The following is a 24,686-nucleotide window of genomic DNA, read 5'->3' as shown; positions in this document are numbered from 1 at the left end:
GGCCCCCAACCAGGGCAGATGGAGGGTCTGCAGTTCCTCAGGCAGCTCTTAGCACGGCCCGTTCTGCCACACGCTATGGGTCAGTCTTCACTGCGGAGTTAACGCCGGCGATCGGCAACCGGATCTGAGTGCCCAGGTCAGCCTAGCCCAGGGGCGAGGGCCACGCTGCCAAGCCATACTCACGTTACTGTGTCCTCACCGGTGCCGCCCTCCCAGTGTGTGTCGCTGGGACTGCAGGTAGCACATCCCAGGCTTTTCTGCTGCACTCAGCTGAGCTGCTCTCCGATTCCTTCCCGGTGAATTGTGGGAGAACTCGCCTGGGCACGCAGGGGCATTGTGCGACAGCACTGGCGTGATGTAATCTGCACCCTCACTACAAAGTGGGTGGGTTACCAGCCCGAGTGAAAGCAGTACCCACGCTCTAACCTGGGCCAGGCCAGCTAGCCTGGGCGTGAAGTACCAAACTCAGGGGAGAGGGCTGTGTGTGTGGAAGGGGACGCGGGCTACGGGCAACGTCTGAGTAAGAGTTAACTTTGCAGCCAAGACAGACTCTACGAGGCCTGGACCAACTTAAAAACAGCCTCGTGCCTCAGTTTCTCTGCCTATGGGGGAAACAATACTTCCCAGGAGCGTGGTGTGAGCCTTAGGCCTGGTCTACACTCAAAAATTAGGTTCATCCAGCTCCGCCGCTCAGGGCTGTGTAAAGTTTTGCCCCCAGTTGCCATGATTAGGCCAACCTAACCCCCAGTATAGCTGCAGCTAGATTGACAGAAGAATCCTTCCATTGCTACTGCCTCTCGGAGAGGTGGATCAACTATAGGAATGGAAAAAAAAACAACCACCCTGCACTGGCGCAGGAAGCATCTCCGCACAGATGTGCTGCTGTGACACAGACATAGCTGTAGTTAGCTGTGTGCTTGCAAAGAGCTCAGAGATCCTAGAATGACACTATGGCAGTGCCAGGTATTGTACCGGCAAGTCAGTGCTGATGCGAGCCCCACCACAGCTGGGTGCGCCTCCCCCTCCCGCCGCCTGGAAGGGGCAGGATACAATGATTAGCTGGAGAATGGAAAGCACCATCAAGTTATTTAATGAAACAAAGGTTGTGCAATTAACATCACTGCTTGACGCAGATGGCTGGCTGCCACAGGCGAAGAACATTGTACCCAGCAGCGTTCCATCCTGCCGGTCGTTCAAAGGTTTCTTTGCCTCTTTCGGGTCAGCGTCTCCACCTCCTTCATGAACCGCAGGCACAGCTCCTCCTGCCACGGCAGAGCCACGCACTGAACGGCGACAGGCAGCCCCACGGCTCCCCGGATAGCCTGACGGAGAGAGGGAAACAGGCTGATGCCCGAAGTCCAGGGAAAGCCGCCGTGGCCGATACAAGTTGTGATTAGATGTTCGGCTGCGTGTGGGTGTTCTCCCCAGCTCTGCACAGACAGCCGGCACAGGAGACCTCGAGCGAACCACCCGATGACCACCAGATCTGTTACGATCTTGCGCCATTCGACCAAAACATCTCTATTTATTACACTGTGATCCTGACCTTATCTTTTAGGAGAGGGGTCAGTGTGTTCCCGCTATCCGTGGGTAATGTTTTTACATCATCCTTGATATCAGGATGTTCTGGTACCACTTGATATCAGGATGTGTTTGCATGAGTGGTTTGTGCTTAGCACTTCTTAGGAATGAGTATTTCTGCAATATCAGCCCTGTTCTTGCCAGATTCTGTGAACTTGCAGGCAGAGCCTGTCGTTGGCTCACAGCCTGACTTTGGCTAACTTTGCTTTATATCAGCAAAGCTTGCCCACTACTTTAGCTCAGGCCTCGTACCAGGCCTCTGACACAAGGGCTTCTCTCTCAGGCTCTCTTCCTACTGCACCCATCTCCTGAGAACGGTTAGCGACCGACCTTTACAAAGACCTTGTCCCACCAATCGTTATAGTGTCCTCTGTGGGTCTTCAGCTCTTCCTCATCCTCCTTCGTCACCGCAGTGACGGGCACAACCCCGGCGGGGAAGTCCAAGTAGTTATACAAAATAGTGTAACTCGCTGTCACTGCAAGAGAGAACAAAGAGGTGTCGCATTCAGGTTACCAATTGTACCCAGTTTTAACAGAAGAGCCTCCTTTTATTTGAGGTATGAAACCAAGAGCAAAGATTTTTCATTGGTGATCGACTCCCTTTGTGAGGGAGGCGTTACCATTGTTAGCTTAGAGAAGGATTTCACTGCTGGTTCCTCACATGGAGCACGGTAGGAACATTGGACCATAAAAGGCTTGACAGGGTCTCCACATCGGTCTTCTCTTTTGGAGGTCACTCCATCCAAGAATACCTCTTTTCCAGCAGACATTTCTCAAACGCCTGCCAGCTATCCTTCTCTATTCAGGGGCTTAGCCCACATCCATCACCCTGGTATCTGCTCCCGAGATTATTCCATACACAGACAACGCAACGCTCTGTAAGAACCACAGTATTGCGAAAACTTCAGGCTGTGCTGGGAAGGATATTTACAAAACATCAGGGGTAAAATTTTCAAAAGTGTGCAAGCGACTTAGGAGCCTCCATGTCATTTTCAGAAGTGACTTAGGCCCAAATCCTCAAAGGTATTTAAGTGCCTAAGTCCCACTGACTTCAAAAGGAGTTAGGCACCCCAATACCTTTGAGGATGTGGACCTAGGTGGCTAGGTCTCATTGACTTTCAATGGGACTTGGTCTAAGTTATTTTTGAAAATGGGATGTAGGTGCTTTTGAAAACGTTATTGGGCATCCTTTGCTACATGTCCTGTGGCTGTGGTCTGACTTACAGGTGGACAAGTGTCATCAAAATCAGAGAATTCTGCAAAAAACCCACTGCCGTGGGACTACATTAAACCCTCTGGCATTAATGCTCGGAAACTGGACCAGCATTGAAAGGAATTTTGAACAAGTGCCTCCTGAACCAAACTGGCTGAGTTACCAGTGTAAACAGGACAAAACCACTCTCGGCGTGGAACGAAGCCTCAGTCATGCTTTCTAAAACATTACTGAAGATGGTTTGGTCTAATCTACATTAGAACTAACCCATTTTCAGCAATGGTTCAACTTCCGAGCATTGGCAGGGCTTTCTAGAGAGAAGAAATCTCCTGGTGCTAGGATATACCCTAATGCGGGGCTTCTGGGCCTAGGGGCTGCGACCACCCTGGTCTTTCCCTGTTGCTAAATGGATCTATCTAGGACCCAGCTAGGACAAGCTAGAAGGACAGGAGCTCCTGAGGTAGCCTAACCTCCAGCCATTTCACAGTGGACTGCGAGGGCTATTAAGCAGAGTAAGAACTGCCTAGTCAGAGTTCCTTGAACAACCCAAAGAGTTAAGATGGGCCTGACTCTACCTGAGAGCTTCCCAGGAAATCCAACCTGAAAAGCAGGGCCCACAACCGGACACAGCATCACATCCAGGTCCAGCTTCCTCCATTCGGCAATGAATTCTTGGCAGTACTCCTAAGGAGCAAAAAACACACTTGGAATTCAGTGTCAATAAGATCATAAAAATGATCCTACCAAGAATAGACTTAAAATAATAAACCCGGGGCCAGATCCAAATTCCTGCTGAAGTCAATGAAACAAAAAAACCCTTCCCATTGGCTTCTATGGTCTGTGGGTCAGGCTCCGGGTTAACAGGATCGTCACTGGGGCTCGCCATAAGTGTTCTTGGCAGCGGGAGTTTGCCAGGACATCTCTCCTCCTGACAAGGCTCCCAGCTATTATGATTTTAGAACAGCAAACAGTTTTCCAGTCTTTTCTCAAAGCCTGTACATAATAATTAACAGTATTTGGCACCTTTCAATCGCCCGTCTCAAAGTTCTTTCCAACGGTGGGTAAGCACCAATACCAAGGGAAACCGAGGTACTCAGCAATCAAATGACTTGCCCGAGGTCATGCAACAAGCCAACGGAAGAGTTGGGACTAGAACTCGGATCCCCTGTCTGCCCTATCCCCTTCCTCCCACTGGTGACTTGCTGAAGATAAAACGCAACCTAGGACTGTTATCACACAAGACAGTGTTTTAACAAGGCTGGCTGGAAAGCAAGAATTCTGTTTTGTGAAACATTTTGAGGATTCAGAATTTGGTTTTGTTCTGCATCTCTCTCTCTCTCTGGCTAATGGATATAATTTAGACAAAGTGGATCAGCTCCAACAGAAGAGACAGAGAGACTCTATAGCCTGGTGATGAGGACGACTCAGGAATTCAAGTCCCTGCTTAAGATCACGGGGTACAGTAGAACCTCAGCGTTACGAACCCCTCAGGAATGGAGGTTGTTCGTAACTATGTACAAAACGTTCTGGTGGTTCTTTCAAAAGTTTACAACTGTATATTAACTTAATACAGCTTTGAAACTTCACTAGGCAGAAGAAAAGTGCTGCTTTTAACCCTCTTAATTTGAATGAAACAAGCGCAGAAACAGTTTCCTTACCCTGTCAAATCTTTTTTCAAGCTCCCCCTCCCTTTTTTTTAAAGTAATTTACATTTAACACAGCACTGTTCTGTATTTGCTTTTATTTTTTTCATCTCTGCTGCTGCCTGGGTGCTTCCAGTTTCAAATGAGGTATGTCAGTTGACCGGTCAGTTCGTAACTCTGAGGTTCTACTGTGTAAACCTGGATTTTTCACAACCCAGAGGGAGTCTCTCTCTCTCTCTCTCTCTGGTTTTGACCAGAAAACACTGTCGAAGAAAACTCAGTTCTCACTTTTTGTTTGGGTGCAGCAAAATCAAATTCTTTATTATTTCTCCAGTAATTACCATGGAGGGAGAGAGTGCCATAGGACACAGGGTCCTGGACAGGTCTCTCAACTGGTAAACAATCACAGCAAGCCTTTATACCTTTTACAGACAATTTCTAGCAATAATACAGACAGTAAAAAGCAACAAATACATTTTGTTTATACATAAGCTTTTCTGCTATCTCACTAGAAAAACAAGACTGCAAGACTGCACATTGCAAGGTCGTAATAACTTTCACACAATTCACTCTGTCTTACATTATCTTGCTTCCTCACGTCACCAGGGTCACAGTTAACCTAACTCATGCTAACTAACATTCATTAAGATCTCTTCAAAACCTTGTTAATTATTTACTGGCTTCCACAACACTGTGTCAAAAAAAGATTCCCGACCATCTTTAGTTACCAAAACTAAAGTTAGGCTCTTAAATGCCTATTTGGGGTCCTGAATAAAAGTGGCCTGGTTTTCAGAGCTGCTGAGAATTTGCAACCCTAGTTAAGTCACTTGAGGAGCTGCAGGTGCTCAGGATCTCTGAAAGTTACACCACTTCTATTTAGGAGCCTAAATATGCATTTAGGGTCCCCAGCTTTAGGCACCGGGATTTGAAAGTGTCGGCCAAAACACTCCTTGGGAAAGGAGCAGATCCCAAAGCCTTGTTTAATGTGCCATCACTCTCAGTTAGAAGGCACAGGGAGCAGAGTGTATCCTCTGTATTTGCCAACTGTAAAGCTATGGAGCCGAGAGCTGATTAGAAAACACGGGAGAGGAGCTCCTGGGAACACCTTGTTTTCATACACTGCAAAACTCACAGAATTATCCAGAGGCATTGTGGTCTAGAGAGGACAGAATCCAGATCTCAATCCAGTATTCCAAAAACTCTACCACCAACCTGCTAGGTGACCCCAAGTCAGTCATGTCGCTCTGTGCCTCAGTTTCCCCTCTTATTCATTATCTAGAGAGTGAGCTCTTTGGGATATGAATGGTTTCTTACCATGTGCGGACAGCACCGAGCACAGTGGAATCCTAGGCCTGGTCTACACTAGGAAATTAGGTGGGTAGAACTACATCTTTTAGAGGTGTGAAAAATCCACACCCCTGAGCCACGCAGTTAAACCAACCTAACCCCCACTGTAGACTGCGCTAGGCCAATGGAGAATTCTCCCGTTAACCTAGCTGCCACCCCTCAGGGAGGTGGAATCCCTACACCAGTGGGAGAACTTCTCGCGTAGTATTTGAAGTGTAGACAAGCCCCTGATCTTGGTTGGGGCCTCTAGGTTCTATCACACTAGAGCAGGGGTAGGCCCGAAGGGGGCACCCAAGCTGATTTTCAGTGGCACTCACACTGCCTGGGTCCTGGCCACTGGTCTGGGGGACTCTGCATTTTAATTTAATTTCAAATGGAGCTTCTTAAACATTTTAAAAACCTTATTTACTTTACATACAACAATAATTTAGTTCTATATTATAGACTTATAGAAAGAGACCTTCTAAAAACATTCAAATGTATGACTGGCACGCGAAACCTTATAACTGAATAAATGAAGACTCAGCACAGCACTTCTGAAAGGTTGCCCACCCCTGCACTAGAGACTTCCAAGCTTTTTATTGTCTTTGAAAAAATGTCTCCTTGTTTAGTGGACCCGACCTGGAAGGACACCCCCAATTCAATCCTAGCTTCCAGGGAGATATTTCAGGGCCGCCAAAATAAATTAGCTGAGCAAATATACTGGACTCTATCCTGGTTTACCCTCCAAAGGTTTAGGGCCCAACCCAAGTAACTGGTAGCCTCTCTGCTGATGTCAATGAGCACTGAACCAGGCCGGACAAAGAAGGATTAAAGAGCAGAACCTACTACTCCAGATGGTTCTTTACCTCAATGTCACAATGAAGTTTCCAGAGTTCTTTCACCGACCTACAGATGTCGGAAAGAAAATTGAAAGAATTAAACTCAATTGCAAGAGACAATTAAAAAGAACTGGCTTTTGCACCCCACAATCGGCTGTCATAGTGTGCAACTGTGAAAGTGGGGGAGTGATTACAACTTGACTGTCCATCAATGGCTATTAGCCAGGATGGGTAAGGAATGGTGGTGTCCCTAGCCTCTGTTTGTCAGAGGATGGAGATGGATGGCAGGAGAGAGATCACTTGATCATTACCTGTTAGGTTCACTCCCTCTGGGGCACCTGGCATTGGCCACTGTCGGCAGACAGGACTCTGGGCTGGATGGACCTTTGGTCTGACCCAGTATGGCCGCTCTTATGACTGAGGTTGGCTAAAGACATGAGGTTAAATACAGGTCAATGGGAGTTTTGCCATCGACTTCAGTGAGGCCAGAATTTCACCCATTCTATATTACAAGAAAGGATTTCAGTATTGGGCGATGCCAGGACAGAGCCGGTCATGTGGAGGCACCATCAGAGAGCCAGCTAGCACATTCCGGACAATGGTTCGGTGATACCTGAAAGGTGGATTCTCCATCATTTTTAAATCAAGCTTAGATGGTTTTCTAAACGATCTGCTGTAGGATTTATTTCGGGGAAGTTCTATGGCCTGTGTTAAGACGCAGGCTTTGAAAGATTTGATTTTGAATCAGTAAATGCTGGTAAACAATTTCACTGCACACACACAAACCGATGGGGGAAAAAAAATACTTCCATAGGAGATATCTGAAATTTACAGATAGGCGAAGCTAGACAAATGCTGCTTGAGAACTTAAGAGTTTAATTTAAGGCTATTTACTTTGTATATTTTGACATGTGACGTTGACAATTTGTGTCTGAAGCTTTAACTTTTTACATCTCGATGTCTACTCATTAAATAATTACTGTCTGATCCGCCACCCCATAATTTTCGGCAACTATGACATTTAAAATCGAGACAAAAAAATTCTTTAAAACATCGATCTCACCCATCAGACTTGAATTCTGCCAAGTCTAGTTATAGAGGAGGTCAGGCTTATTCCTTCCCGAGGGAACTGTCATTTCAGAGCACTCTGCTCTGGTCCCTTTGCATTATGTAAAAGGGCTGGAGCAGTGGAAAGTGTCCCTAAAAGTCCTGGGTTAGGAACCAGCAGGGAAAGCCAGGGGCGTGAGGGCAGGAAGGGTGTGTCAGAGGCAGGGCCCCAGTGTGCAGTGCTGCAGAGATTCAGGAGCTGCCTGGGAAGGTTAGAACCTAAGAACGGCCATATCCCGTCCTCTGACTGCAGCCAATGGCAGGTGCTTCAGAGGGAGCAATTTCTTGCTTAGGCATAATATTATGAGGTTAATTTTTAAACTCAAAATGGTAAAAACACAGAAAAATAGAGCGAAGCCCTGATGTATTTGTTCAGACTCAGAATTATTTACCTCTCGTTCATGTTTCCCAGGACTTTTGCTAATCTAGGCACCTAGAGGGGAAAAAAGGAGGAAAGAAAACGGACATGGAATACAGGTGTGTGTTTGTTTAAAGATCCATCTAACAGCTCAGATGACTCTGGCTATAACAAATGTAAATTTGGGAAATTAAAAATGAAACGTGCATGTCTAGTGGTTTGAGCAGGGGGCTGGGAGTCAGGACTCCTGGGTTCCATTCCCAACTCCGGGAAACAGTGTAAGGTAGTGCTTGGAGCGGGGGACCCGGGGGTGAGGACTCCTGAAGTCATTTCTTGGTTGCGTGACCTTGGACAGATCACCTCAAAATGGGGATACCGCCACTGCCATCTGAGACACCATGGCCACCCTGCTACTTTTAGCACCTCTGTGCTGCTGTGTGAACTGGATGGGACCATGCTGCTTAAGGAGTGAGAAGGGGGTTCCCATCCAGAGACTGCCAGCTGAGCCAAATCACACATGTAGTGATGTGGACTCCTCTCTGCTCTGGATACAGCTCAGCTGGAACTCCTTTCATGAGGAACTCCAGACTGAACCTGCCATCATTGCTATTGCTCTCCCCGTGTATACTGCCTGCCTTCTTCGACGGCCAGCTCTTTGGGGCAGAAATGGGGCCTTCCTCCGTCTATGGCAAATGCCCGGGCCTATTGTGGACACTGCCGGAATACAGATAAACAGTAACCATCTCAATACAAAGATGAGAGGGCTACTGTGAGCCACCTATTTAAATTAGCTGAATAAATATATACAGCAAGTGGTGGCCCAAGCAGGTGGGAGTCGCTTGGATGGGCACGGTACAAAAATCAAAGGGAGCCGTGCTTACAGAGACACCTTTGTACAGCGGTGGACAGGAAACGGCTGATTAAAGACAAAAATGTTTCTATCTTAGGTACTTAGCTGGCCCCCCACGACTGCAGGATCGTTAGTGTATTTAGTCTCGGATAGGGAATGATCTTATCCCTATTGTAGAGCTGGGGATCTAAGGCCCAGAGAGGCTCCGTAACTTCCCCCAGGTCACACAGGGAACTGAACCCCTAAGTCTTAGGCTAGCACTCAAACCACTGAACCATTCTAGGTACGATAGTTTTTGCAGCTAGAAAGAGGCACGTGCAGGAGGTTCACCTTGCCCACAGGCGGGCAGATGTCTCCTCCCCGAAACCCTGCTAAACTTCTCAGGGCCAAGTCCTGGCTTACACCACGCTGGCGGCACAAAGGGGCCATAAAGCGGCAAATCATTTATGCCGACGTTAAGCCCCCTTTACACTTGCGGAGCGGCGCAAAGGGGTCTGAGTGCAACTTGAGAATCAGGCCCTCAGTGCTCACCTTAGTCACCAGCTGTTCGATACATTCTAAGGAGGTTAGCAATAAATGAACCTTACTATTGGTTTGCAAATCCAGGACAAGAGACTTCTCAGCCAGCCTGGTGCTTTACAAAACAGAAGTGAGTGTTTAATGTTGGGATCTTCTAGTTCCCCTTTGCTGAAAGAGAACAATACACTCAGTTTATTAGGCATTAAGGCTGCAGCTGTAATTCAACACTCACACAATCAACTCCTCTGCATGGCATGTTAATGCTGAACTCCATGAAATACTCCACTGGGTTCTCCTGAAAGCTGTAATTCTAACATCCCTGAGCAGATCAGCCAACCTAAGATTCAACTTGAAATTTATGTTCTTAAGCTGCCAACACCACTGATATCAGTGGGTGTCGGCTACCCTCAATATCCAGCAGATCTGCTTTTCTATCTAGCTACTCCCCCGCCTCCTTCCCCATCACTACAGTATCTGAGCACTTCACAATCATTACTGGTTTTATCCTCACACTAGCCTTGTGAGACAGGAAAGAATTATCCCTCATTTACAAACAGGAAACTGAGGCATGGAGAGGTTAAGTGACGTGCCCAAGGTCACATGCAGAGTCTGTGGCGAAGCATTGACCCGAGGTCTTCGGAGTCCCAGTCCAGCACCTTAACCAATAGTTTGTCCTTCACTCCTCTTTGTCACTTGGCCTTACCCACAGATTACCCTTCGTTCCCCTTTGTATTTTTAATGGACCCATATGCACATTTTAATTCCTGTGCATCTAGAAATACAGATGCAGCTGCACATACAAACCGTTGCTCGAGATGATACTTACAAGTGGTCCAAAAAGGTGGAGCACCCGTCTGCAAACAATCCTCTTACAGAAATAGCAAACATCAGGTGTTCGATACGACAGGGTTTGAACGGCACCAGCTAAACGGGACAAATGACAGTTGGGTATGAGAGGCATTAGTGATGCAATACAGCAAGTGGTACAGAACTGGGATGGGGGAACGGTTAAGGGCTCCTGCATCTGTACATTAGCACAATTCACTCACACCCTGTTCACCAGGGCTCACAAGGAATTTCTGATGCTGATGTTCCAGCCCCCAAATCTCAAAAACCCCCGAAGGACAAAGAAAGCCGCTATTCCTGAAGCCAGTTCCTCTGCACTGGGCGGCAGTGACCCTGAGTCTGCTTAGAGCACTTGAGCACACAGTGATGGAGCAGCTGTGTTAACTTACACCCACACAGATTTTGGCCCAATGAAAAGCAGATCTGCAGCCAGCAACTGCTCTGCTCACTCTGTATACAGCCCCTGTTCCTAATCATGATGGAAACTGGAGAAACAGACCTGATTTCTTACACTATTGTGTCTGCGGTGCTCAAAAGGGATCCCCCAAACAATGGGGACCTCCAGGAATTGAATAGGGTCCCAAAGAAATTAAAATCCTACAGAATTTAATAGGGTGGTTTTAATGTTATTTTCTATTACATTCAATAGGACCCTTTCACAAGGGACTGGAGAAAATTAAACAAGTTACTGAAATGTTGCATTTCTCAATTAAAAAAAATAAAAACCCCAAGAGGCACAAATTACCAGACAAATGACAATTTATTTCTCGCAGTAAGCGCATGCTAATGTCATGGAGGCTGCTTTAGGGATAGCTATATACTGGAGCCCAAGGGTGAAGTCCTGACTCCATTTGAGTCAATGGCAAAATTCCCAGGGCTTCACTGGGGGCTTGATCTGAAGTGTTTAGAGCAGGCTTTGTGCAGGGAAGCCCTGATCCGTGCTCTTTGGGTGGGACGCTGACTGAGGCATGAAAGAAATGGGGAAGGCTGATATGTACACGGACAACAGTTAGGCAGGGCCGGTCTTTTAGTTCTGTTTGTACAGCACCTAGCACAATGGGGTCCTGGTCTAAGTTCCCTCTAAGCTGCGCGGCCGTGCAGCAGGCTATCAAGGGCCGCGCAGGTGCGTAGCCACAGGGGCCTGGACTGCGGCTGGGGAGAGGCACCTCTCCCCCGGCCCTGACCCCGGAGAGGGCTGGCAGGAGTCCTCTCTTCCTGCCACAACCCCGGGGCAGCCTGCACGCCAAAGCTCCCAGCCCCACCCCAGAGCCCTCACTCCCTCTCATCCCCAAGCCTCTCCCCCAGCCCTGAGCCCCCGCCCACACCCCAAACCCATCCCCGGCCCCATCCCAGAGCCTGCCCCCCTCCCCCACACACCAACCCTGAGCCCCCTCCCAGACCCCAAACCCATCCCTGGCCCCATCCCAGAGCCTGCCCCCCTCCCCCACACACCAACCCTGAGCCCCCTCCTGCACTCCAAACCCATCCCCGGCCCCACCCCAGAGCCTGCACCCCACCACACACACACCAACCCTGAGCCCCCTCCCACACCCCAAACCCCGCCCCCGCCCCACCCCAGAGCCTGCCCCAGCCAGAGCCCTGCCCCCTCCCCACACACCAACCCTCTCCCCCAGCCCTGAGCCCCCTCCTGCACTCTGAACTCCTTGGCCCCACCCCCGCCACACATCCCCTCCATATTGGTGCACATAACAAAATTCATTCCGCACACGGATGCAAAAAAACTGAGAGGGAACATTGGTTCCCAACTAGGGCTCAGAAATGCTACTGCAATACACACAAGTGTATTATTGTTTTCAGTACCGTATGGCCTGCATTCTCCAGAAGCTGCTTGGTCTCCAAAACCGCCCGTCTCATGGAAGGACCTGGCATTGTAAAAGAATCAGTGTCATAATATCCCACGCGGAGGGGCCGTGAGCTGGAGAACACCTGGAAGAAAGGGTTTTAAGGGAAGGTTGGTGGTGGTGGTAGTAGAAATGAAAGTGAAGCTTCTGCCAAGAACGACAGTCGCATTTGAGGCTGTCAAGCCAGGAACATACACCAATTAAATCAATCCCACTGGGCAAGATTTGCAGGTCCCCTTGTGCCAACTTTCACATCCTCCCTCTGCCCGTATACCGATGGGTACAGATCACAGCAACGTAGGGCTGCAAGGGACCTAGAGATGTCAGCAAATCCAGCTCCCTGCACCGGGGTGGGACCAAGTAAACCTTGATCATCCGTGACAAGCGTTTGTCCAACCGGTTCTTAAAAACCCACAATGATGGGGATTCCACAACCTCCCTTGGAAACTTATTCCAGGGCTTCACTATCCTGAGAGTTAGAAAGTTTACTTTAATATCTAAACTATATCGCCTTTGCTGCAAATTAAGCCCATTGCTTCTTGACCAACCTTCAGGAGACATGGAGAACAATTGATCACCGTCCTCTTTATAACAGCCCTTGACATATTTGAAAACTGTTACCAGGTCCCCCCTCAATCTTCCGTTCCCAAGATTAAACAGGCCCAGTTTTTTTAAACCTTTCCTCACAGGTCAGGTTTTCTAAACCTTTGATCATTTTTGTTGATTTCCTCTGGGCTCTCTTCAATGAATTCATGTCCTTCCTAACGAGTGGCATCCAGAACTGGATGCAGTTCTCCAGCTGAGACCTCACCCGGGCCAAGAAGAGCTTGGCCCCGGCGAGGTCTCAGCACCAAAGGCTTATGCAAAGACGGACATAGTTCATGCACGTTCAGATATGAGTTAAAGTTCATATAAAGCATGGCCTTGCAGGTAAAGCCAGAGACTTGGAGAACCCGGGTCTCTTCCGACTTGGCCATTGATTGCACTACATACCTCAAGCAAATCACTCCCCTGCTGTGTGCCTCGGTTTCCCCACTGGTAAAATGGAGATTATATTATATTAACCTCACAGGAGGGAAGGGAGTTGGGGAGACTTAATTTGTGAAAAGTGCTTTGAGATCCCCAGCAGAATTCAAGTGACTGTTATTGCTCTATTTTCAAAGGTAAAGGATAAGGAGCTGCTCATCAGTGGGATGGTCTTGGAACATTTCTCCTCCTTCAGAGACCTGTCTGGTTCTTTACCTCCTCATTGAAGGGCACTGGCGGCACAGTGGTGTCCAAGTGGAACATGTCTTCACACAGGAGTGCCCTCATGCACAGAACCAAGCTGTCCACGTCCCTCGCCATTGGCCCCACCCCTACTACAGCTGGAACAAAAACAACCAGAGAGAACGTTCATGCAGTCAAACATATGGACCTCGTGGGCATCTTCAGGGGGCATAGCTTACATAGCAATTGCCATACAGAATTAGATTGGGGTCCTCCTACTCCAGAATCCTGCCTCCGACAGTGGCCAGTACCAGCTGCATCTGAGGAATGTGCTAGAAATCCTGCAGCAGGCAAAGATGGGATAATCTGTCCCCAGGGAATGTTTCCTCCTGACCCCAACAATCGGAGGTTGACTTATGCCCTGAAGCATGAGGGTTGATATCCCTGCCAGAACTCTTTCCCACTCCCTCAGTTCTTACTATAACAACTCTGAATGTTCTCATTCACCGTATAAATGTAGAAGGAGTCCAGGTATCTCTGATACTTATTTCATTTCTAATCCAGAAAATTGCCACACTGTGTTGAGTTTTGTTGTTGGGTTTCTTTTAAGGCTTAACAAGAACCCCCAGAGCTCTGTCACAAGTGGAGCCGGCCTGCGCTGGCAAAGAGGCAGGGAACTCTGAAGAATTCCAGACACAGTTGGTCCAAGCTCCGGCCTGCCACCAAATCTATTGCTAGGCCTCCGCACGCCAGTGAGCGCGGCATCACTCCACAGCTTAGACCTGGAACAGGACACGTGAACTGGTGCTCAATAAGACAGCTAAGGGATTGGGAAACGGGAGCACCAGCAATCTCTGGAAACCTTCAGATGTTTTTATGGCTGGCCCTTGTGAATAGATTAGGAATCGGGATCTGTCCTTCTGTAAGGACAGGCACCAGGTAGACCAGGCTGTGGCTGAAAACTCAGGGTTTTCATTTGGCCTTTACCAGAACAAGCCATGAAAAAAGAACAGCCAAGCGCCCTTTATCCAGAATCATGGGCCACGTGCTCCCTTCAGCACCGAAGTGCAGAATACAATAGAGAAGAGTCCAAGCAGAGGTACATCTTCACCAGCCACTTGTCCTGCATGAAGACTCTCTGTCCAGGCATTTATCCATCCCCCATAACCATCCCATCCCAGGGTCTATTGTTTTCTGTTACCTTCCACACCTCACCTCCCATGCAAGAGCAGTGGATTATGTGCCTCTGGCTGCGTTAACGGGCAGGCCACCAAGTTCATGTGTCTAGCAAACCCAACCGCTTCACCGGAATACAACCCAGCTCATCTCCAGAGAACATCTCAGGGTGGGGTTCTCACTCTGGCTAGGTTCTTCTCTTGAGCCCCTAAAGGGACACTACATCGCTTTGCAGCTCTCCAACCATGTGGATCTCGTTTAAGAGGAGCCAAAACCCAAGAAAGAAAGATTCCCCAATAATCAAAAGATAAAATCCTACCTGATTTCTGCCCCGGAATACTGGAGACCATTCCTTTCTTGCTGTGGGGAGAATATAAAGACAGACAACAGAGAAAATTTGTTTTAAGATCATGGGCGATATTAAGTAACGTGGAGAACCAGCAGAGATTCTCAACCACCTTCCTGTGAATTGCTGTTCCTTGATATGAGCTGGACCCCAACAGCACTTGAAAACAACAAGGAGTTCCTGATAAAAGGAATCAGGTCTATTCTGGAAGGATCTGCTTGCTTGCTTGCTTTCACCCCGCTTTCACTTGGTCGTGAATGCTGGAGCCAAGCTTATGGAGGATTCCATTTGCCCACGACCACTGTCACGTCCTTCCAAAGCATTCACACTTTGGGCTGAAGTTTCGCAGAGTTAAGTCTCTGCTCAAAGGAGAATTTGCATGTGCACAGACCCGGACACAGAAAACCTGGGTTCTAGTTCCTGCACTGCCACTGGTCTGCTGGGCGACCCGGGGCAAGTCGTGCCCCCTCTCTGTGCCTCAGTTTCCCCCATCTGTAAAACGGGGATAATGATACTGAGCTTCAGTAAAGTGCTTGGAAATCTACTGATGAAAGAGTTAGGTAGTGTTAATTAGGTAACCATCTCCCACTGAAATGAGAGTTGAGCACCTAATGCCCTTCAGTGCCTTGGGAATCCTAGCCCCTCTCTCTTTACGGGAGGGCTACACGTAGCAGGGGAGGAACTGCACTGTAAAAGTGCTTCTCATGGGTTTTGCTTTTGCGATGAAAGGAGGAGTTTGCCGAGGTGTGAAAAACTTGTATGTCAAATGCCAACACAGAATCATAGACATGAAGGGCTGGAAGGGACCTCGAGAGACCATCCAGCCCACCCACTGCACCAAGGCAGGACTAAGTAAACATAGCCCAACCCTGACAGGTGTTTGTCCAACCTGCTCTTAAAAACCGCCACTGATGAGGATTCCACCACCTCCCTTGGTAGCCTGTTCCGGAGCTTAATTGCCCTTGTAATTCGAAAGTTTTTCCTAATAAAGCTTCCTTGCTGCAGATGAAGCCTGTTACTTCTTGTCCTGCCTTCAGTGGGCATGGAGAACAATTGATCACCATCCTCGTTATAACAGCCCTTAACGTATTTGAAGATGTTATTGTGTCCCCCGTACAGTCATCTCGTCTCAAGATTAAACATGTCCCGTTTTTTTAACCTTTCTGTGTAGGTCAGGTTTCTAAATCTTTTCTCATATTTGCACTGCACATGGCTGAAGAGGTGCTCACCCAACATGCTGGCATAGTGAAATTGTTACAGTGTCATATACTTCAGACACACGGGCAACATCCCGGTCCCACTGAAGTCAATGGCAAAACACCCACTGACGTCAGTGGGTCAGGATTTCCACCCCGGAACGGTTTTCACTGAAGCATGAGTTACTACGAGACAGCAAGACCCAGTGATACACAGTACCTCAGTCTGCCCCCAGTGGCTTTGAGCGAACAAATCCCACAGAAGGCTGCTGGAATACGGAGGCTTCCTCCTATATCCGTCCCAATGCCCAGGATGGATCCGCCGCTGCTAATCAGCGCCCCTTCTCCTCCGGAGGAGCCGCCAGGCGTTTTGCTGTGGTCCAGAGGGTTCACTGTCTGGCCAAAGATTAAATTACTGCAGTCGTAGCTAAAAGGGATCGGAAGAGAAAGGACATCAGGTACACATGGGGCTCGCTTAAAACCTGATCCAACGTCCACTGAAGTCAATGGCCGTCTTTCCATCGACTTCAGTGGGCTTTGCGTCAGGCCATTATAGTGTAATATGGAGTCATTTGTTACAGTGATCTTTTCCAGTTACGTTTATAGATGGGAAGTGGAGGAACAACGGGGGGGAAGAGGGGAAATAATATTAATTTTTTTAAAAGTCTCCTTCTTTATAGAAATTTAAATTAATTCTATTTTGAACAGCTCTAAAACTGGCTGAAAACATAGGGGGAAATTGAGGGAGGGAATCATTAGATTTTGTGCCCCCCCATTTTTCATTCAAATTAGAAATGCTGTCAACGTTTTTTTCATTGAAATTTCAACCCACTCTAATGACGTATATACATGCTATGGCAACAAAAATGGGTCAGATCCAATAAAAGGATTCCAGTTACCTTAACAGGGACTGGGGAACGTTGGTCTTCACAAATGGAAGCGCCCCCCGTCTCTTTAACACCTGCACCACCACGGAGTCCTCAGCAGCAGGCTGATTGAGACGTTTCACAAGCCCCAGGGTGGAATCGTGGCCCTGAAAAAGATTAAAGGAAAAGAGAGGGTAGATTCAAGCTTCCATATGGAGGATCGCAATTTTCTAATGATTAAGCAACAGTGTTTGGCACAGTTTACTTTATGAAGGTGTGTGTGTATCTGCATGCATAACTGTGCGTATTCATGTGTACACACACACACAAACACACACACACACACACTTGAGAAGAACATTTCAAACTGGCTTGGGGAGACCCATGGCCATGCAGAATGACACCTGATTGAAGCCCCCAAACAAAAATAAAGAGGGGAAGGAGGAGTCAACAACAGGAGAGTATCAGGTCCACAAGGAGCGATACTGGCATCTGCTCATAGCTAAACTTGGAAGGATTCGACTTTTAAACTTGTAAATTTTAGTCATGTTGATTTCACTGTGCACACACAAAACTGGGAAAAAATATTTCCAACAATAATTGAAATGTACAGATAGGCAAAGTAAAAAAACAACCAAACAAAAACAAATAAAAGCAACGCTGCTTGAGAACGTAAGCGTTTGATTTAAGGATATTTGCTTTGTATATTTTGACACGTGATTTTGACAATTTGTGTTTTAAGGGTTATAAAAGCTTTAACTTTCTGAATCTCAACAGCTGCTATCATTGATGACTGTCTGACCCCCGCAGTGTCTGATCCCCCCGCATAATTTCCTGCAACTGTGAAAACTGTATTTGATAAAAAAAAATAAAAATGCTTTAAAAAAATCAAACACTGATATTATCCATCAAAATTATTTAATAAATGAATTCTGCCAAGCCTACTCGCAGCTAAATACGTTCCTAATATTGCTTTCCCCGTGCAAGCAATTCACAGGGCTGGGTTGCAATTGTTACTGAGAGGGAGGTGTCCCAGAGATGATTTCTCTATTAAGAGGTTGCCTTCATTATGGAAATGTTTGTGAGCACCTGTCTTACCCCATCCAGCCATTAATTGACAGAATACGCCTGACCCAGAGGCTGCTACCGACATTACAAATCATGAAGATATCGACAGCTGTAGATAAGCGAGTAAGAAAGTGTTTTGCTCACAACATTCCATTAGGCTTATGCTCCTGCAGCTCTCAAGCAATTAGCGGATGTGTGCTGTACCTTACAGTTAATGGAATCCTTTATACTGACTGGGACCCCATACAGCAAGTCCTTTTTCTTCTGTCTTTTCACTTGTTGAAGCTGGGATTCAGACTCCTGGAGGTAATCAGTCACACAGTTGATTTCCTTGGTCACTCGCAGGGCCTTTGGAAAGCAGACAAAGCCAGTGAGGGAGACAGTCATTCCAGAGAGAACCCCACAACCGGGCCGGGTTCTGAACCTGCCTACATCAGAGCAGAAAGTAGCTCTGTCCAGTCTTTTCCCCACTCAGGCAGCTTTATCTGAGGACAATTATTTCTGGGTGTGTGCGAAAGACACCGAGACACAACCTCAGATGGCCTGGCTGGTTTACAATTAGACGGGGTTCTCCTGTCAATTCATTAACCCACCTCCGCAAGAGGTGGTAGCTAGGTTGATGTCAGAATTCTTCTGTCAACCTAGCACTGTCTACATGGGGACTTAGGTCAGCTTAACTAAGTCCCTCCAGGGTGTTGATTTTTCACGCCCCTGAGCCATGTCGCTGGGTCACTCTAGTTTTCTAGTGCAGACCAGCCTTTAACACCGACGTACTCCAGAGGGGTTACCCTCAATGACCCCAACTGAGGATCCAGTACAGAACAGTGTTGCAATTTATTTGGAGAAGTTTCTGTGATTATATTTTAAAAATAATGTGTTGGTCATTAACTTTTTTTTTTTTAAATAAAATCAATTCTAAATACATGTCTAAGTTTACTAGCCATGATTAAGGATGTGATTTTGTCATGGATTCCGTGATTTTAGCAGACCTCAGTGACTTCTGGCTCCGGCTGTCAGCCCCCCACCGGCCAGCAGGGCTTGGCTTCTGTGATTCACTGTTTACTGTCCATGTCCTGCCCATGAATTTTAATAAAAAACCCTGTGCCGAAATCTTAACATGGTGATGGAGGACAATGAAAAGCTTGATGCTTTATTTGCCCATAAAAATAAGTTGGTCAAATGGATGTACTGATTTTTGGAAGGCAGAAACCACCATGCCCAAAATCCATGTAGGCAGATGACATGACAGCGTGGGACCTCGTTGATTTCACTGCCAAACAAGCATCAACCGATAGAAGTCCCTTTGCACAACTGGGGCTTTACTGTTCATTATTTCCCTTAGCCAGAGTTGCAGAATACGCCACAGCTGTTCCCCTAGTTTGGATCAGTGCAGGACTTTGTTAGCTAATCCGGCTTTTTCATGAGTCAGGTCATGACGTGGTTAAGGATACACACTTTCAGAATGTTAGCTTGCTTCATAAGCTCTTTTGGGACTCAGATTGAGCTCAGACACTATCCCAATAATAGCTTTTCTTTGTAGTCATCTCGAATTCTGAGCATCCCTTGTTTCGCAGTGAATTGTTTGGAAAGGCTGGAGCATTCAGCCTTAACCACATATTCTGTTTGCACTGAGCAATGCTCTCTTTTCAGACCTCCAAGCACAAAATCGCACCTAGTTTGATTAGCAACAAGCCTTGGAAATACGTCACGTGCATTCCTCACCTTGTCCATGTAGGTATAGAAGACCCAGTCTGGGGAAAGAGAACCGTCCCGGAGTTTCTCAGAGAGCTCCACCAAGGAGAGAGACAGGATGGCGTCTGCATCTACATCAGGATTCTGAGGGAGGAATTAAACATGGAATCAGTACATGTCTATACTTGTGAAGTGCTGGGGAACGTTGCTGTGCTCTCAGACAGCGGCTGCAATCTGCCCCGGAGACGGATCTATTTTGGCAGCAGGTGCTGCAAACCCTGTGTGTAACCTGTGTTAAATAAAACACCCCCGGATCCTTAAAGGTGCATAGTTAAGGCTGCAGAACAGCGATGACTCTCTGGTTGTCATACGCTCATAACTTTTCAAAACCAGCCGCCTCTGGGTTGACTTTCCCCATGCTTGCTGTCTGCCTAAAGGACTTTAAAAAAGTTTGAACAAAGTCATTTCTTCTGTTTTTTGGATGATGGAAGGGGCAAAACCAGCATCATTTTCTACCCTGTCTTAAAAAAATAATAATTCTAAAAACATTTTTTTTTAAGTCTTGCTACAGCAAAAAAGGGCCAAGCAGTGAATCTTGACACTGAGAGAGACCCCAGTTCTGCCATTTGGTGTCGGGGGACGCCGTGCGGTGTAAAGGTCAAACAGCAGGATTGGGGCCATGCTCCTTCGATTGAGCAGAACAAGTTACTTTTCTGCTTTTACACAGCTGACTCAAAGGTCACTTCTGGAGTAGCTCTGGCGAGGTCAGAGAGCTAAACGGCCCCCAGGCCTCTCTCAAAGACTATGAGAAACTCTCAGGCATGATGGAAAAAAGCAAATAAAAACAGAAGTGCCTTAGGCCCTTTCATCTCAACAGACCTGCTTTTATTTTAGTCCAGACCTTCCCGCTTTCTCCAGCCCCTCCTTTAACTTCCCAGCCTCCTCCAGAAACAAACTCAGGGCTCAGTCCTGCCGGCAGCTGAGCGCCTCTGACCCTGACCCAGCCACGCACTTCAAACATGTACTTGCAACCTCAAAGTTCAGTAGTCTCAGCTGAAGCCACTAGGTTTAGTCACATGCCTGAGTGCAAGGCTGGATCAGGGCCAGAGTACAGTACTCAGGAGCCTGCAGGACTGAGCATTTGGCTCAAACACTGATGCCTGTAGGTTAGTTGACAAACATACACAAGAGTGGTTATGGGAGTAGGGTACTAGGTATCTCTGGAACTCATCCAGGCTTACCTTCTCTAGATTCAGAGATTCCCCGGTGGCACAAGTTACACAGTAGAACCTTGTTCACCTCAAAATGAGAGCTGGGTTTGAAGCAACACCCCCTCCCCCCCACCCAGAGCTGAACACAACAGAACTGCATTTGGGGCCCATGTGCAATGAAACCCCCTATTCTCCATTGCCACATATCACTAGCACGGAAATCTGAATCGATCCAAATCTCATTTCTCTAAATAAATGCTGCATCCCGACTATTATCCAGGTAATAAGAAGACTTAACTCTTACACAGCACTCTTCATCAGTAGATCTCAGAGAGCTTTACAAAGGAGGGTAGAATCTTTATCCCTATTTTACAGACAGGGAAACTGAGGCACACAGGCAAAGCAACTCGTCCAAGGTCCTCCAGCAGGCTGTCTCTCCTGATTTCCAGCCCATAGCTCTATCTAGTAAACTACACTGCCTTCCTAAACAGCAGGGGCCTATACACCTGCTGAACTACTTGCCTTTATTTTTGAATCTATTCATCCTGTGAAATATACTAGTGAGACTCTGGCACTGGTGCTTTCACATCACAGAGTTAAAGTGGGCAGAGGTGATGCAAGATACGGCTGCAATTGGGATGCAACCTTTGAGACTTCAGGCATTTAAAAGAACCTGAAGAAATCTGCTCTCTCCGGTTTTATAATGCTATCGTGATGCAACAGATTTTACTTCGTGCCTGTGGGTTGCTCACCAATCAAACTCACTGATCTGCCGTGTGATTAAATGGCAGCCAGCGTAGGCAAACAAACGGGGACTGGACGGAGGAGCCAAATTCCTGGGCATTAAGCCTGAAAAGTGATCACGAGGTGATTTGGCCTGCCCTTCCTTGCTTCGGGTCGTGCTGGTGCAGGGGGAATTGAAACACACATTGGCCACAGCTCCCCTCCCCCAAGCCAGTTGTACTTCGGCCTAGCAGAAGCACATTAGGAACAAAATGCTGGAAAGCCGGAGAGTTGGCAGTTAATGTTCGAGTCACTCAGTGCATTGCCCATAACACACACACACACCTGGAAAAGTCCCCTAGAACTCAGCAGAGAGTTCGCTCCCCTGCCCTTGAGCTCTCGACTGAACAGGTTCCATAGGGGCTTGGGATGATTTCCACTAAACCCTGTTACAGGGGTGGGCAACCCACAGCTGCCAGCCACCTGCCGCTCTTCTACATTTAAAGCGCCCCCGCAGCTCTCCACCTACCAGACCGGGGCGGGGGGGAGCTCCGAACTGCAGCCCTGTGGGAGGCACCTGCCAGGACTTGGGGCTTCGCTTGAGCAGCGCCGAGCCCCGGCGGGCGCCCCCCTCCCGCACGCCCAGCCCTGGGACTTCTGACGATTCTCACGGGCGGCTCAGAGGGTCCCTGCATTTGCCCTATTGCCTTGCGACAGGGCCCGGGGGGGGGGGGGTGTCTCTCTCTCGGACAGTCGCTACCACCCATCCCTGCCCTGTCGCCCGCTGGCAGCTAAGCGCTTCGATGTCCCCGGCCACAGCCAGCTCGCACCAGGCACCGGGGCGTCTCCAGCCCGGCTGGGGCAGGTGCCTGCAGCCCGGGGGTCCGGCCCGGCGGAGTCTGGCTTGGAACTCAGCCCGGAGCAGGAGCATCGGGCCACCCACCTGCTCCCGAAACCGCCCGGCGGCCTCTTCCATCCGCCCCAGCGCCAGCTGCCGCCGCCGGCCAGCCTCGGCCACCGCCCGGCGGAGCCCGCGCCTCCCGCGCCAGCGCAGCAGCAGGGCGGCCGCGGCCGCGCCGCAGAGCAGGGCGGAGATGGCCGAGGCGCCGGCTCCCATCGCGGCTCCCGGGGACAACCGCACGCTCCGCCGCGGCAGGCAAAGCCCAGCCCAGCCCCGCCCCGCGTGTGAACGCCCCGGCTGCAAAACCCGGGCTGGAGTGAGCCAGGGTGCAACAGATTAGCCTGGAAGACAGACGCATGCGCGTGTCACTTCGGGGTGTGCAGGAAATCAGCGCGCGCGCGCGCGCGCGTGTGTGTGTGTGTGTCCTTGTGCAATGCAGCCCCCGAGGGAGGGAGGGAGGGGGTGTTTCCTCTGACAGCCACCCCCGGCCTCTCCGGAGCTGAGCAAAACGCTGCTGACAAGCACAGGTTGCACCAAGCGCCCGGATTTTCCAGGGAATCCCACAATTGGCTTCCCCCCCCCCCAATGATCTTAAATTGGGAAGAGGCAGGGATTTCCCTACACACCCACCCCTGAATTTCCCCAACACCCCCAGGTTTGCGAACAAGTTATGTGCAGTGTTGCCAATGTAATGATTGTCTGGAAATTTGAATTGAAACATTAATACACACTTTAAACGCATATAAAGTGTAGGATGAAATATGGGTATCTGAAAAAGTGTAATAGATTTTAAAAGTCTGAACATAGACTGGCTTCCTTATACAGCCGTTGTTTTTATGACAATGTCAGTGCATTCATTTCGGTGATGCTGGCCAACCTAATCATTTCAAATGATGATTTGTCAGCAAAGTCTACATGAGCTCTCCCTGACAGCTGGTGATGAGCTGGGGGGCAGGGCTTCAGGACCAGATTGTATTTACAGTCACACCTAATCTACCTAGATATCCAGCAAACAGAGCTGTGTTGCCCAAGTGATAGATTTTGGCTGGGATTGGGTTACAAATCACTTGAATGTGTGTGTGTGGGGGGGGGGCATGAAATGTTGTTCTTATTGTATGAGTAAAGGGCAGTAGAACTGTACTTAGCCTGTGCTGATTGAGGGCATCAAAAGAGGGTGGGGACCTGTCCCTCTCCACTGTTTAAAGACAGAGCTGATTAGGCTCCATAGAGAGTCTTTTGTTCTGTTAAGTGACCACTGCAGCTGAAATCACTGAGAATCAGGTCTAAGTGCTTAGACCTGCTGTGGGACAGTGTTTCTGTGGAAGAGACGTCCCAGTCTGCACTAGCAGCGAGGTTCCTCCCTGTGAAAACCAACCAAACCCTATTAAGTTGCTGGCAATTTACATAGCTGTGAACACAGAAGCTACAGTTTTATTTGTATTGCAGCCCTCTGGCCATATTAGAAATCAGAACAAAACAAATGTAATGTAAGGTGAGGGCTTTGTGCTTGACAACTTTGATAGCAACTATTTTAATCTTTAGATACTCATTCACAATGGGTGGTACTAGGGTGGTAATAAGATGAATATTACCTGTGGCTGTTAGAGGTTTAACAGTTGAAATTTTTCTCATGAAATGAAATGTATTGTGAAAATTGTCTGCTTTTGCCTGAAAATTCTACTTTTTTTGACAAAATATTATCTATTCTGGCTGAAATTTCACCAAAACATCAATTTTTTTGTGAATTTTTTTGACAAAAATGAAAAATAATTAACGGGGATGGGGAGGTGACTTTTCCAACCAGCTCAGGTTAAAATCCCTAGTTTTTTAAAGGTTGTCAAATTTTAAAGGGGGGAACACCCAACCTGTAAATTGAAGCTGTTGAAAGACAGACAATAACACCAAATTTTTGAGTAATGAGTTCCTACAATTCTGGCTAAGTCTGAACTTCCATTTTTTCCTCTCATTCCATTGGCTTTGTCTGTAATGGTTTAACACTGGATACACACCACGGTTAGCCAAATAAATAAGATCAAAGTAGTGTTTTAAGCAGAACGTTGCCTTGTATATGGGCCTTGTCCCTGGTGGATTTAGATCCTTGCTGGAATAAACTTGCTCCTGACGATAGACTGATGGCTTATTCTTAGCAAT

General features: G+C 48.0%; 1 protein-coding gene across 1 annotated transcript; it reads right to left on the bottom strand.

Moving 5' to 3' along the window:
- Positions 1-1,067: 1,067 nt before the first annotated feature.
- LOC120370435 (fatty-acid amide hydrolase 1-like) lies at positions 1,068-22,770 on the bottom strand. The gene is made up of 15 exons (XM_039485142.1): positions 22,578-22,770; positions 19,731-19,844; positions 18,213-18,356; positions 16,974-17,107; positions 16,295-16,501; positions 14,852-14,892; positions 13,390-13,514; positions 12,107-12,232; positions 10,266-10,363; positions 9,508-9,607; positions 8,105-8,145; positions 6,633-6,672; positions 3,370-3,478; positions 1,912-2,057; positions 1,068-1,322 (listed from the first exon to the last, which is right to left on the bottom strand). The coding sequence occupies exons 1-15, from the start codon at positions 22,749-22,751 to the stop codon at positions 1,194-1,196; spliced, it is 1,728 nt and encodes a 575-aa protein (XP_039341076.1). The 5' UTR covers positions 22,752-22,770; the 3' UTR covers positions 1,068-1,193.
- Between the last annotated feature and the right edge of the window lie 1,916 nt (positions 22,771-24,686).

This window comes from Mauremys reevesii, linkage group 8, assembly GCF_016161935.1.
Source record: "Mauremys reevesii isolate NIE-2019 linkage group 8, ASM1616193v1, whole genome shotgun sequence".
Classification (NCBI taxonomy): Eukaryota; Metazoa; Chordata; order Testudines; family Geoemydidae; genus Mauremys; species Mauremys reevesii.
The sequence above is the reverse complement of the archived record's forward strand: the minus strand, read 5'-3'. Positions and strand labels throughout refer to the sequence as shown.

What these genes read in the sequence shown, in the direction of transcription:
- LOC120370435 (XM_039485142.1), bottom strand. Translation starts at nt 22,751, where the DNA reads ATGGGAGCCGGCGCCTCGGCCATCTCCGCCCTGCTCTGCGGCGCGGCC. An exon ending in TCCACCTTTTTGGACCACTT is followed by an intron (nt 9,608 to 10,265) that starts GTAAGTATCATC and finishes GTTCTCTTTCAG; the next exon opens with CAAAGGGGAACTAGAAGATC. An exon ending in AACTTCATTGTGACATTGAG is followed by an intron (nt 3,479 to 6,632) that starts GTAAAGAACCAT and finishes TTTGCTCCTTAG; the next exon opens with GAGTACTGCCAAGAATTCAT.